We start from the raw sequence: 15,374 nt of genomic DNA, 5'->3' as shown, positions 1-15,374 counted from the left end.
GGGAAAAAAGGATATGCTCAGAGTGATTCATGCAACTTTGTAAATATTGGGGCTCTGCCCAGGACCACTACAATTTCCTCTCCTCACATTATGCATTGAGTAATGGAGGTAGAGGTCTCCAACAGGTGTTTACTCCGGTTCAAAAGCTGTTAAGAGTTCAATAAATCTCTGCCTGTTGGGTAGTGTGGAGTTTGACTCTTCCTCTCAAATGAGAAGGGCTCCTTCTTGCCAGTTATGAAGGAATTTCTTTTGGGACTTGTTACAACAGCATATGGAAATTTGAGGGTAGTTTTCTGCTCTGTGTTGCAGTCTTGGGGTGGCTCTGAAAAGCTGTTTTACCTTTGAGGGGGAAGAAGATGTTCCCAGGACTGATTAATTACTACACAGAATTCAGTAATGATAACTGGGCAGCTTGAATCAGATGTTCAGATAAAAAGATAGGTAAAAGTTCCGACGACACAAGTTTACATTCTGGGTCTGCAGGTAAAACTTTGCAGAGGGCCTCACCCAAGGACGGTTTACACAATAAGCAAGGTACGCAGTGGTTTACTTGTGGTTAATTTACTAATCAGTAGTGCACAATTTCACCTGTTTTTCACTACATCAAAGATGTGGTAAAACCCATACTTACTAATCTGTAGTGCACAATTTCGCCTGTTTAAAACAGGCGAAATTGTGCACTACAGATTAGTAAGCACAAGTAAACCCGTGCGTGCCTTGTTTACTGGTTAATCAGCCCCTGCCCAGACACCTTCACTGTGGCCTCCTCTGCTGAGAACTTCTCCCCCTACCCACAGCAATCCAAGTCCACATGGACTTGACCAAATTCATGGGAGAAAAGCTTTAACACAACCACAAAATATATATGAATATGTATAAACCAAAAAAACCAATCCCGTTGCCATCTAGTCGACTCCGATTCAGAGAGACCGTACAGAACAGAGTAGAATTCCCACAGGGTTTCCAAGTAGCTCCTGGTGTATTCGAACTGCCAACCTTTTGGTTAGCGACCTTTTGGTTAGCAGCCATAGCTCTTAACCACTACACCACCAAGGTTTCCATGAATATATATATGCATAAATTTAAATACACATCTATAGTTAAAGGATATAACAGGCTGATTTTTATGATTTGTATCTTTGTTGGAAACCCTGGTGGCCTAGTGGTTAAGTGCTACGGCTGCTAACCAAAGGGTCGGCAGTTCAAATCCTCCAAGCGCTCCTTGGAAACTCTATGGGGCAGTTCTACTCTTTCCTATAGGGTCGCTATGAGTCGGAATCAACTCCACAGCACTGGGCTTGGTTTTTTGGTTTTTGGTATCTTTGTAGATAAGATAATGAAAACTAAACAAAGCTAAATAGCTTAAAAAACCTTGCTGAAGTGCCTGTGGCATCAATATTCCACTCAAGATTAAAATTATTTCCCAAGATGCACACCCTGAGCTTCAATTGATATATTAACAACTTGATTAAAAATTTCTCAGAAGCCTATTAAGAGTTAAGAAACGGTCTGCGGTGTGAGGATTTGGAGATTTTAAAACGTAAACTTGCGGCCTCAGGAGCAGAATAGAAAAAAAATTAAACATGTTCTTCCTCCATTCTTGCCTAGTCCCAAGGTAAAAAACGAAAACTTTTGAGGAGTGGTGTTTAGGTTTGCTTTTTTCTTTTTTAGCCAGGTGGACTTCATACGATCCAAATTTTAAACTGTCTTAAAACTCCCACTCTGAATAAACCTGGCCGCCCCAGCAATCAGAGAGTTTTTTTTAATTTCTGCCTCCAAAGGCGGGAGTGGGTGGAGGGGGGGCGGGGGTAGAGACTTTGTTAAAAATAACCAGTAATTCGAGGTTTTTAGGAGATGGTCTGCCATTTCCTAATTAAGAAATGAGTTTGATAGCCCTTTGGCCAGTTCAGTGTAGATAGACACTGCGAAGAAAAAGTGGAAGGGTTGGTGCTGTCCGAGCGATGAGAAACTCCATTCCCCACGAGACCCCGAGCCAGCCCGCCCCAGCCGCCGCTCGTCTCTGGGGTCTTTGCCCTCTTCGCGCGGACACCTCGGCTCCCCCAGGTCTGTCTCCTCCAGGGCTCAGCTGAGCGCTGGCCCGGTCGCCCCTAGCTCGCCGCCACCAGGTCGGAGCAAATACCTCTTCCCTCCCCGGGCCCCCAGCAGGCGGACACCTCCCAGCCTGCCTCCCTCCCTCCCTCCCTGCCGGCGGGGCCCTTTCCCGGCTAGGGAACTGAAGCCCCGGCCGCGGCGGCAGGAAGCGAAGCCCTTGTTGATGCTGTGCCATGGCGCGCCTCCCCGCCCTCCGGCGGCCGCCCCGGCTCTTCCCTGGTCTGTGGCGACCCCCTCCGCGCGCTTGCGCAGTGCCCCGCGGGGGGCGGGGCTCAGATGCCTGTCAGCGGCGGCAGCGGTAGCGGCGACCGTCAGTTTTCGCTGAGGAGAAGCACGAAACGGACCCGTTGGCTCTCCCCCATCCCATTCCCCGCCCTGAACCCCCCTCCTGGCTCGCCAGGAATTAGTCTCCGTGGAGTTTCACCTTCACCTCGCCGCCGCTTCTTCGGTCCTCGGCCCGGTGGAAGTCACTGCCCTCGAGGAGGAGGAGGAGGCAGCGGCACGGCAGCCGCCCTCGCCTCGCCGCCCCCGGTTCGGTGCCCGCGGTCCCGGAGAGGAGGTGCCGCCGCCACCGCCGCTCCCCCCCTCCCGCTGCCCTCGGGCCGGGCTGGGTCGAGCTGCGATGCCCTCGGACTTCATCTCATTGCTCAGCGCGGACCTAGACCTGGAGTCGCCCAAGTCCCTGTACTCGCGAGGTGAGTCAGGCTGGGGGCTGGGGCGTGGGGGTAGGGAGGCCGGGCCCAGGGCAGCGAGACGGCTCCCTGTCGCGGGCGCGGGGCGGCTGAAGCCCGGCCGGGCGGCGTCTCTTGGGGCGAGGGGACCGAGGGGGCTGGGCGGCGGTGGAAGGGGCGGCGGGAGGAGCGGCGGCCCCTCCCCCGCAGAGCCGCCGGCCGCGCGGGGCCCGGATTCCGTCGGCCCCCGGGTCTCTGCCGCGCCGGGGGCGCTGCGTGTCTCCCAGCCCGCGGGGCCGCGCCGCACTCCTCGGGCGGCCGGCTCGGCCTCCCGGCCCGGGGATCACCGCGCACTGGGCCCCGCGTTGGGGCGCTGCGACCAGCGCGCGGCGGCTGCTCTTACCAGGACCCTCCTCCCCAGCAAAGTTGCCCGAAGACGGACGGCGTGGCCTGGGGCCCGTTCTGGGTACAGGGTCACCATTTTCCTCCCCCTCCAGGTTGTTTGTGCGCCGTCGTTTTACCCTCTCCTTTCGGCCTAGTCCACTCCCTCCCCTTGTTGGGACGGCCCCTTCGATCAGGCGTTCTTCCTTTCCTCGTCATCTTATTGCTGGAAAGGGCCCGAATATTCTTTGTATCTTCCCACCTCAGTGGTATTCTAGTTACTTACTTCTCCTTCTCTTTTACAAAGATAAGGGTGCTCTCTCTGGATTAGTTTTATTCCTCTCTTCTCCTGGGGGTACTAGTTCAGGCACAGATACTGTCCTTTGAGATTTTCTCTCCTTTGCCATTCTAGAGTTCCTTGCGGCGAGGGGGCATGGGTCAGAGATTCCCGACTTAAAACTATGTTGGCTAAGGCCTGCAGGGGATTCCCAGCATCTAAAATATTAACACTTGAGCTGATCTATCTCTAAAAAATACTGAGGTTAAATTCCTATACTGGACACCACAAGAATGTGTCAGAACAGGTTCTCTGTGCAGGGGGCATCAAATCAAAATACTCCCACTGCACTCCACCACCTTTGAAACCACTGAGGGCAATAGATATAACTGCATTGTTAACTGCTTATTTCACCATTAAAAAAAAAATTATGTGGCATTATGAGCTCCCTTCCTGAGAAATTTAGTATTCAATTTCGGATGTATCCATCCGCTGATTCCCACTGCTTCCCCCTCCCCCCCACAAAAAGGACTTCAGCTGCACATTAATGTATTTAAATTAAGTAGATCCGAGTGAAATGGTTTACTCTGGAAGGTACTGGACTTTACAAAACTGAACTGACTATTGAGTTTGTACACAGAGTCCTACTTAGTAACTGTAGCCATTGTCTGTTGCTCTGATGACTTTGGTTGGCAGTAACCACCTTTTGGGTTTTTTTGGTGGGGGGGCAACAGTACCTGAAGTAGTTTGGTAATGTAGTTTTGAGAGTCAAAAGAAAGAGGCAATTATCAAGAGATGATTCTTAGAGGAGGACTAATGTGGTACAATTGTGTGCTAAAAATAGTCAAGACATTAACACCTTTTGGGCAGTAATAATTTTCCACGAAACAAGTGCTTTATGAAAGCCTTAGTGTAGAGACCCATTTAGAGACAATTCAACCTTCCTTTTGCAGGTAATATATTTACAAATATGGGCTTTATCTCTTTTAAATACATACCAGTTATGTAAGAGATGTATGCTATTCTTGGCACTTTTTAAAAACCATTCAACATAAAAAGTACTTGATGCTTTTTGTGTTTTTCAGATTCTCTGAAGTTACACCCATCACAGAATTTTCATAGAGCTGGACTATTGGAAGGTCAGCGAAGTGCCATTTAAAAGCATATTGTGTCAGTATGCAAAGGCTTTCTCTGAAATGCGGTTTAAATGAGAAAGTGTGAAACTTTGCTAACTCACACAATGTAGTTTTCTCCTAAAGAGCCTGATCCTTCTCTTAGAGCAGCTGAATCTTTCTGTCGATTTCATTGCTGGATTAGGTGCTTGTTGGCTGTTATATCTGCTTTGAGAAGCCTTGGAAAAAAAACAAAAATCATTTAAAATTATGTGTTGGGTGTTCAACTTAGAATTCTAGATTTTAAGTCTAGCTTTTGTGTATGAAAAGGCACAAATTTTAAGTTCACGAATGTAACTGAAAGAGTAACACCAAATACATATTTAGTTTGAAAATTCAGAATTTAGGGCTATTATATGCTGAGCATGTCTAAATGGTGTATTAATTATTACAAAAGCATTAATGTCATTATTTGCATTGTTTTTTAAGAATAAAGAAAGCCAAGTAGTGGGATGATGATTGAGTTAATGGTTGAGCTATGCTTACAATAAAGGGCTTTCAAAAGCCCTGGAAATGTTAATAGAATCTGTAAAATAGTTTAAACTGCCAACAATTACTTTAGAAAATTCTATTTTGTGTTGTTTTTTGCTGGGGGCAGTGGGTGCAGAGGGGCCGCCCTTGCAGCCTGGCTCCCAAATGCTGGGAGCCAGGCTGCAAGGGCGGCCCCTCTGCACCCACTGCCCCCAGCAGTTTTTACCATTTTAAGACAAAATACTCTATTTGTGGGGTTTTTTTTTTTTTTGGTAGGTTTTGAGGTAATTTCTATATCATCTTTGAATCTTATAATCCAGGAATTAGACAGCAAGGATATTATTTTCCCCATTACAGATGAGTAAACTGTGATTGAAATTAGGGACTTGAAAAAAGTCACACAGTAGCAGAAACCATGCCTTTTGTGTTTTAATTAATGCTCTTTACACAAAGTCAAGCTGACACTATAAGGTACATGTAACTAGTAACTTAAATATTTTGTGATCCTTTTTAAAAAGGCCCTAAATATTTAAGTTTGACTTTAATTTAGACTTTTGCCTCTCTTGCAGGCAGTCTGGTATCGGGGGAGAGTGGGCTTTTAAATTGAGCTTGAGTTTGAATGCCAGTTTATTATAGTTACTTATTAGCAACTGATGTTTACCTCTCTAAACTTTAATATTCTTCCTATAAAAAGTAGATGATCTCTAAGTTTAGTGAGCTAATATGTATGAAGTGCACAGTTTAGTATCTGACTTATTACATGTTAGTTTTTTTCTTTGATGTTAGCTAACTTGTTTTAACAGTATACTTTCAAGTGTATAAAGGTTCTGTAATTTGTTATTGATTGTATTTGTTCTTGAAAGAAGCCCATCAATATATATTTGTATGAAAATCAAATATTTTGAAGACTGTACTTTGAAGTGAGAAATTTTTAAAGGTATTTCTTAGTGAAACAGATTTTTGCTTTTATTCATATTGTTCAATTGGTGATCATGTCGTGGAGTCGTATTTGTACAAGTGCATCCACTTCCTGGGCAACAGACCAAAGAGGATCATAATCTTAGATATTATCAGGCAGGAGGAAAATAATGGAAGGAAAAAAAAAAAAAGAATGTTAAGTATTTAAGCAAGTATTTTTGAGTTGCTGGAAATGCAAAGATAGTTATTTAATATATATACTTACATGGTTGTGTCTAAATAGTTTTATTAAGTAAGACTTATTATATACAAAATGTGTATTTACCAAATGTGTCATGTCCTTTTTGTTTTTGATACAGGGTGTTATAAGAAACTTGTTTGCTTGTATAATGAAGCATTTACTATATACCAACGTATTTCTATTTTTTAACCTTTTATTATGGACGTTTTAATGAATACACAGAAGTAGATGGAATAATGAACCACCATGTGCTTACCCATCACCAGGCTCTAACAGTTACCAGTTTATGTCTGGTATTCTTTCTTTTATCCTCTCTCTTTTTTTTTCCCTACCCTAAACTGGATAATTTTAAAACAAATACCAGACATTATATCATTTCATACATAAATACTTCTCTGTTGTACTGTCTTATTTCTTACATTAATTTTTAAAATACTTATTTTATTCCAGGAAATGTGTACTCTAGTTTATTTCAGGAGACTCTCTTACGTCTCCCCTGCCCTCTTTCAAGATAGAGTTCAGCAAGAGGCTACTGCTTCTAGTGTATACTGTACCCTGTAATCTTTGTTTAGCTTACAGTTCATGAGGTCAGACTTGGGTTCAAATCCTTATTCTGGCATTTACTTGTGTGTGGCCTTGGCCTTATCATTTAATTTTTTGTGGTTCATTTTTCTCATCTTTAAATGGGGACAGTAATACTGTTTTCATCATAGATTGTTCTAAAGACTGAGGCAAATTCATATAAAGCATTTAACCCAGCACATAATAAATGTTCAATAAATGTTAGTTAAATATAAAAAAGTAAACAGCAAACATGTATATAATGCTTACTCTATGTCAGAAACTGTACAAATATGATCTTACAAATTCTCATAACAACTCTTTGAGATACTGTTATTACCCCGTTTTACAGATGAGGAAACTAAGGCGTAGTAACTCTGAATAACTTACTGAGAATCACGCAGCTAGTTGTAGAGCCAAGACCCCAAACCTACGTAGTCTCACTTTAGACTCTATGCTCTTAACCACTGTGCTATAATCCTCCCTATGTTATATAATATAAAGTATTATTAGTGACATGTATATATACATGCTTTGCATCAGTAGTCTCGATCTCCAACTAATAATTAAAAACTAAGCCCAGAGTGAGGAGAATTTGAGTAATTACTATCATATAGTCTGCTAGTTTTTTTTTTTTTATAGAGTATATATTTTCCAAATTTAAGTTCTTCATTTAGGGAAGCAAGGTTGGAAAACCTGCAGTTGGGTATCATTAAGCTTTAGAGAGAGAGTCAAAATATCTTTACCATTCAACTAAGTTTACATTTATTTACTTTTACTTAGTCAGCGCTCATCCTTCCTGCTGCTACCTTTATATTTAATTTCGTGATTGCTTGACAATGGGAAAAGATGTTCAGCTATTTAATGCAACAATATATAGCCATTAAAGTGATATTTCTGAAGACATGTGAAACTCTTAGTAAGATAAATAAGTAAAAATGATACTGTTGCACTGATATTAAAAATAATTTGCATTAAAAAATATCCTGGACGAGCTATATACTACAGGTTTTTATTTTTAATTCTCTTTTTTTATTTTCCCTACCTTCTTGAAAGAACATGGTTTGTATATGTTAAGAAAATAAAATGGTTTACAGTTGGAATAAAAAAAAAAAGTTGCCTTCAAATCAATTTCTGATTCATAGCTACCCGATAGGACACAGTAGAATTGCCCCATAGGGTTTCCAGGTAGTGCCTGGTAAGTTTGAACTGCCAACCTTTTGGTTAGCAGCTGAGCTCTTAACCACTGTGCTTCCAGGATTCAAACTTGAAGGCTAGGGTTCTTTGAGGATCTGGGGAAAAAAAATACAACTACGGAGAAAAAAGGCACCATTTCTTAACTGAAAAATATTCGTTTTGGCCTTTAATTTTTGTTTGCCTCATAAAAAAATAAAGATAAAAATGAAACTAAGTGAAAATTAACAGATAGGCTTAAATAAGAGGTCATTATAGAAATATAGAGGCATAGCATAAAATGGTAGGAAATCAGATAAAAATAAGAATATTAAAAAGTTGGAAGATAGAGAAAAACATACTAGATTAAAATTTTTAATGATTTTTTAAAAGCATGAGTTAGATTACACGATGGATCATGTTAAAGAAGTGGTTAAATAAGAGCTACACATCAATATGGTGGCAATTCTGGTATGAATTAAACGTTTACAACTGGAACATTTTTAAAAGAAAACATGAAATATTATAGTGCCTTAGAAGGAAATAGATTTTTTTAACTACTGCCAATCTGTTTAATATGTTACCGTGCGTAACTAGATAGTTGACCATGAAAACCCTAACAATAATAAAAATAATAGCAGTGTCTTATTGACTTTCTGAAATATTTCCAAATGGCGATTAGGCGTGACTTTATTTCTCTTCCTAGGATCCATGTTAGTAAAGTTAGACCTTTAACTTCAATGAAATGTAAGAAGATATCTTACTGGAAAGAATTTTCTTAAAATATGTAAATGTTAAAAATCTGTCAAAGTATTTTCTTGTTTAGTATCTATGAATCTCTATTGAGCCATATCTAGTAACCTAACAATATCATTATGGAAATAATGAAGTTCAAACATATATTAAAAGCCATCCCAGCCTCTTGCTTCTAGGATCCATTTCTCTGTGAGCTGCCAACTGGTGTCATATCTCTTCCTAAACTCTGCTTTCATTATTTTTATTCAATGCTATGGAAACCCTGGTGGTTAAGAACTACGGCAGCTAATCAAAAGGTGGGCAGTTTGACTCTACCAGGCGCTCCTTGGAAACCCTATGAGGCAGTTCTACTCTGTCCTATAGGGCTATCATGATTCAGAATCGACTGGATGGCACTGGGGTTTTAAAAAATTTTTTAAAATTCAGTACTAGAATTCTGTGGTTTATTACCATTAGAGGATAGAAATTCATATTCTAAGGTGTTTTTTAACCTGAACTTCACTCCTAACTCCGCTGTAATTATTTCAGGAGCTCCCCCCTAAAACTTGAAAGTGATAGTACAGAAAAATAATACTGAATGTAGCAAATAGCCAAACTTTATTAGAAAATGTCCCCTCAGGTTATATTTTCTATTAAGAGTAACAGGTGATTTTAAAAAACAAAAGATCAAATTAATATTTGAGAGATCAGTTGGGCCTGATTATATGGTGACAGAGGATAGTCCTGTTAACGTTATAGAGGTAAAAGCCATTATTGAATGGAAATGTTCCTTATTAACTTATGTTACTGTCTTTTTTGCTGTTGCTAAGATTTTAAGTTACTAAAAGAGATTCATGTATCTTCTGTTTGTTGTGTTGTCTTAAAAAAGATATAAAAAACTAAAAAGTAATTATAAACATGTACTTGAATGAAAAAGTAGAAATTTTATTTATAGGTTAACTACAAATAATGGGTTCAGCTTTCAAATGTAAATAAAATCTGATGTTGTGGTAAAGGTTCTCTGTTTTAGATGATTTGAGCTAAAGATGTGTTATGTAATAATTTCAGTTACTTTTATTCTTAACTTTTGAAAAACAGATTTTTTTCTTTTGCTTTTATTTTTAATATTTACTTGAGAAGTAGGTGATAATCATTACTGCTACCCTGCCATGAGGATTTATCCCTTCTTTTTTTTTTTTTCCTATTCAGAAAATACTGTGATTAATCCTTTACTAAATTTGGTAGTACTTGGTTTTGAAGGTGACAAGGACAGAAAAGTTTCTAATAGAGCTAAGTTGTTAATTTCTCTTATTTTAAAAAATCTACTTAAAGCAATGTTTGTAGGAGATGTTCATCAAAAGAAGGTGTTGGTAGTTGAAGAGAAAAAAGAATAATAAAGCCAATGTTAGTAATAACCAAAAACATTTTCTTATTAATTTATGTGTCAGGCACATGTGTCAAATAATTTATGTGCATTTTACAGATGTTTTTCAAATTTAATCCTCAAAAAAAAACCCATGATGTTGTACCATTATCCATATTTCATAATTGAGCAAACTGAGGCACAGAGGTATTCACTAATTTTCTTGAGGTTGCACAGCTAGTGGAAGAGGCTGGAGTTTGAACCTCCCCATTTGACCTCACAGTTGTGAGTTTATACTCTTTTACAGTATAAACATTTGATAAATGATATTTATATTTTGGGCTCTAGTAACATTAGACACCCACCGTTCAGGTGGTGTAAAAAGAGTACTTTGTGTAGGATTCTTTAAAACCCAAAAACCAACCCCACCGCCATCAAGTCGATTCCGACTCGTAGTGACCCTATAGGACAGAGTAGAACTGCCCGATAGAGTTTCTAAGGAGCGCCTGGTGGATTAGAACTGCTGACCTCTTGGTTAGCAGCCGTAGCACTTAACCACTATGCTACCAGGGTTTCCTAGGATTCTTTAGCTAAACAAATTCTATAAGTGAGAGAAATTCTATGAGCCACATGTAAAATCAGTAAAGAGTATGATGATGAGCCTTTTGCGGAAGATTTTAAACTTGAAATTAACAATCATTGCCTTAATTTGGTGTGTGTTTTTGGTGTATGTTTTTAAGATTTAGGTGAAGCAAATGGCTGACCAAACCATTTCTGTGTTGGCTGATAATGGGACTCAGAAGCAAAAAGTAGGGGAAAGATAAGTAGAAGCCACCACCTAAGGAGAATTACTTTAGAATTGGAGATACGATGGGCCTTTGGATTTCTGTGGCAGTAGTTTTATGGAAGCGCTGAAGTTAATTGTCCCTTATTTCTGCTGGTATGTTTCAGAGCCAAACTATATTTGAGAAGAGATGAGCGACAGAAGCAGTACTAAAAGGAGCCTCAGGAGTTGTTTCTCACTGAGTGGTTTTTGTTTCCTGAACTTCCCGGAAACTTCTGTGTTAGGAATTAGAAGATCTGGGTGAATTAGTTCTAGTTTGGCCGTGAGACCTTGTATAAAATCACGTAAAAACTCCTTTTCTTCAGCAGAGACATTATTATGAGCCTACTAGAGAACTATGAGAAAGAACAACTAAAGTAATGTTACAGGGCTTTGAAAATTGTGCAGTGCTATATGAGTTTTGTGTGTTTTTATTACCTGCTGTTGAGTTGACCCCCGACTCAGGGCAGCCTCATGCCCAGTGAAATGCTGCCCGGTTCTGTGCTAACCCCAAGATCAGTTGTCAGTCAGATTGGTGTGATCCATAGGGTTTTCATTGGTTGATTTTCAAAAGTAGATCACCAGGCATTTCTTCCCCTCTGTCTTGGTCTGGAAGCTCACAACATCATACCAACATGCAGGCCTCCACTGACAGCCCCAAAAAACCTGTTGCTGTTTAGTTGATTATGACTCATAGTGAACCTATAGGACAGAGTAGAACTGCCCCATAGGACTTCCAAGGAGTGGCTGGTGAATTCAATCTGCCGACCTTTTGGTTAGCAGCCAAGCTCTTAGCCACTGTGCCACCAGGGCTCCCACTTCCGTTGCCATCCAGTCGATTCCGACTCATCACAATCTGACAGTTAGGGCTCTGTTAACTTACTTTGATTCTTCTTTTCGCTGTCCCTTTTTTTTTTTATCTGCTCCCTTCTACCCATATCTCCATTTTCTTATGGTACTCTACAGTTTGCCTGTTGGTTCTGCTATTATTTCTTATATCCTTTACCTTTCATCTTGTATCTTTCCCTTCTTTTTAAATATAAACCACCTTTATAGAAGTATAGAAGTGCACCCATTTTAAATGTTGGATAAGTTTTTAACAAGTGTATACATTTGTGTAGTTGTCACAATCAGGATACAAAAGATTTCAGTCACTATATAAAGCTCCCACTTGATCTTTTGCAGTTAATTCTGACCATTCCAGCCCCCAGGTAACTACTGATCTGATTTTTGTTATTTTAGATTTGTTTTGCCTTTTTAGAATTTCTTAGGAATTTGTTGTTCATCCACCATCATCATTCAAAAGGGAAAGCAATATAAAAAAAATGGGCATAAAGGTAATAAGAAATTTTAAATTCTATTATATATGTCTATATCATTCTATAATATATCCAAGTGTAGATTTTTCAGTGATTGATTTTTGATGTTTATTTCTAAGTATATGTTCCAGTTTTTTAAAAAACCAGTTGCCGTTGAGTCAGTTCTGACTCAGGCAATTCCATATGTGTCAGAGTAGAACTGTACTCCATAGGGTTTTTTGTAGTTCATTTTCAGAAGGAGATCGCCAGGTGTTTCTTCCGAGGTGCCTCTGGGTGAACTCGAATTTGCAGCCTTTTGATTCGTAGCTGAGCATGTAAACTGCTTCAGTTAATAGGGTGTTAAAGAGTTTAGTAATTCCATCTAGATTGGAGAAGGAAGTTAGTAATATGGTTCACTTTTATTGGTTAATATGAAAATAGTTTTGTGCAAAGAGTACCAGAGGATAAAGTTTCCTCTTATATTTTATGATTGTAAACTGAAGTTTAGAAGTTTAAAATTCCATTTTAGAATAACTTAAGTCTTTAGAGGGGTATAGAGTTGAATATGTAGGAGGGATGTATTTATTTGCTCTGATAGTTTCTGTAGATTAAGCATAAAGGTAAAAACTGAACATAATTTATTGTCCCTTATAGTGAGTAGTATCTTGAGCTTAACTGAGTATTGTAAATACTCTTTTTAAATAAAATTCAAATTTGAGCAGTAGTTAAACATACTATATGCTATATTGCTGGTTCAGACATTAGACATTAAAGTACTCTTGTTAGCAATGTAATGGAACATTTAAATGCTTGTTGATGGGGGCCTGGTTATACAAGTGTATTTATTTGAATTCAAGTTTTCATTGCAATCGTCTGTGTAAATCATTGGGTCACATTGTGGTTGAAAGCATGTTTTATGGCAATGAAACACCCAAACATAGGTTAAGCTAACAAATAGCTGTTCCTCACAGTGGAATTGTAATTTGAAGTCACAAGAATTTGTTAATTTCTTTTTTCCCAGTTTTTAAGTACCAGCTTGCTTGTTCAGTCTTCATTCCAGAACTTGTATTTCCCTTGAAAAAATATTACTGTAAAACGGAATTAATGGTAATAATTTAATGTTCCCATGTGGAATGTTCAATTTACCAACACCTAGATAAAAAACAGGCAGTTATAAGGACTTTAAAAACACCATATATTAAGTTTACTTGAGTAAGTTTTTGTAAAACTATATTGTGAACTCCAAGACTCTTTTCTATATTCTTTTTTTGTTTTTGTTGTTCAATCATATGTAAAGTAAATGAGTGTGAAATATAAACATAGCTTGAATTTTAAGGAAGTTTTCATTTTCTTAGTTTATTTTTGCCAGAGTACAACATGAAGATTTATGTATAACATTTGAATAACAGATGCTTTGGGTGGGTTGGGTAAGATGAGTACCTAATTCTTTAAACTCCGTTATTGCTTTTTTTTTAAACTGGGTAAGGAAATAGTTCAAGGACAGAATGTCATTAGTTACGTAAACTACCACACTACTACAGTAAACACAAAGAATACATTCACCATGTAAAGCACGGTAAATAAAACCTAAAAAATAACTTTCTTGAAAAAATGTTTTCAACCAAACTTCACAAGAGTGGATAAAATTAACACAATGAATTCTGCACAGAAAAATATTAATGCATACTAAATTGAAAACAAGGAAACTTATTCAATGGTGGCTCAATGGTGAAGTGCTTGGCTGCTAACTGAAGGTTGGCGGTTCAAACCCAGTCAGTGGCTCTGCAGGAGAAAGACCTGGTGATGTGCTCCTGGAAAGATTACAGCCTAGAAAACACCGTGGGGGAGTTCTGCTCTGTCGCATGGGGTCACTGTGAGTGGAAATCAACCCAGTGGCACATAACAATACCAAATTGACAACAGATTTACAGAAGTTCTTATAAACTAAAAATGGTAAAGGTGATAATAAGCAAATCAAAGCCCCATGTAATTTTCAGGCTTGTGAATTAAAACCCAATTTCGAAAGCGTTCATTACTTTCTAGTTGTGTGATTTTATGTAAGTTGCTTAACCTTTTTGTGACTCCAGTTTTCTTTTCTGTAATGCGGGGAAAATAGACTGATAGAATTGCTATGAAGATTCAGTAAGTTAATGTAATTCTAAATAATTCTAAAGTACTTGGAATAGTGCCTGGTGTATAGTAGGCACTATGTAAGTATTAGCTGTTGCTGTCGAGTCGATTCCAACTCATAGCGACTCTGTAGGACAGGGTAGAACCACCGCCTACGGTTTCCAAAGAGTGGCTGGTGGATTTGAACTGCCAACCTCTTGGTTAGCAGCCACGCTTTTAACTACTGTGCCAAAGAAACATGGCGTCAGAGTTGGAGGAAGACTCCTTAACAACCTGCTTTATGCAGATGACACAGCCTTACTTGCTGAAAGTGAAGAGGACTTGAAACACTTACTGATGACGATCAAAGACCACAGCCTTCAGTATGAATTATACATCAACACAAAGAAAACAAAAATCCTTACAACTGGACCAATAAGCAATATCAGATAAACAGAAAAGATTGAAGTTGTCAAGGATTTCATTTCACTTGGGCCCACAGTCAACACCCATGGAAGCGGCAGTCAAGAAATCAGATGATGCATTGCATTGGGCAAATTTGCTGCAAAAGACTTCTTTAAAATGTTAAAAAGCAAAGATGTCACCTTGAAGACTAAGGTGCGCCTGACCCAAGTCATGGTGTTTTCAGTTGCCTCATACAAAAGCTGGACAATGAATAAGAAAAACTGAAGAAGAATTGATGCCTTTGACTTATAGTATTGGTGAAGAATATTGAAGATACCGCGGACTGCCAAAAGAATGAACAAATCTGTCTTGGAGGTAGTACAACCAGAATGCTCCTTAGAAGCAGGGATGGCAAGACTATGTCTCACATACTGTGGAGATGTTATCAGGAGGGATCAGTCCCTGGAGAAGGACATCATGCTTGGTAAAGTGGAGGGTCAGCAAAAAAGAGTAAGACTCTTAACGAGATTGGTTAACACAGTGGCTACAACAGTAACAATTGTGGTGATGGCACAGGCCCAGGTAGTGTTTCGTTCTGTTGTGCATAGGGTTGCTATGAGTCAGAAGCCACTCGATGGCAGTTAACAATAACAACATGCGTTTG

At 39.4% G+C, this 15,374-nt stretch overlaps 1 protein-coding gene across 10 annotated transcripts in view; it reads left to right on the top strand.

Moving 5' to 3' along the window:
* The first annotated feature begins 2,389 nt into the window (after positions 1–2,389).
* The window catches only part of NFAT5 (nuclear factor of activated T cells 5), a 142,053-nt gene continuing 129,068 nt past the window's right edge, over positions 2,390–15,374 (top strand). For 7 of the 10 annotated variants that reach the window (XM_064273837.1, XM_064273843.1, XM_064273844.1 and 4 more), the window contains exon 1: positions 2,391–2,807. In XM_064273837.1, coding sequence (XP_064129907.1) covers positions 2,735–2,807 — 73 coding nt within the window. In that variant the 5' untranslated portion in view covers positions 2,391–2,734. Of the gene's footprint in view, positions 2,808–4,526; positions 4,581–5,339 lie in introns of those variants that run through there. The other 3 variants (XM_064273836.1, XM_064273839.1, XM_064273838.1) reach the window with 3 other exon arrangements.

The sequence above is a fragment of the Loxodonta africana genome, chromosome 21 (assembly GCF_030014295.1).
Source record: "Loxodonta africana isolate mLoxAfr1 chromosome 21, mLoxAfr1.hap2, whole genome shotgun sequence".
In the NCBI taxonomy this organism is placed as follows: Eukaryota; Metazoa; Chordata; class Mammalia; order Proboscidea; family Elephantidae; genus Loxodonta; species Loxodonta africana.
Note: the sequence above shows the minus strand (reverse complement) of the source record. Positions and strands in the feature narration are given on the sequence as shown.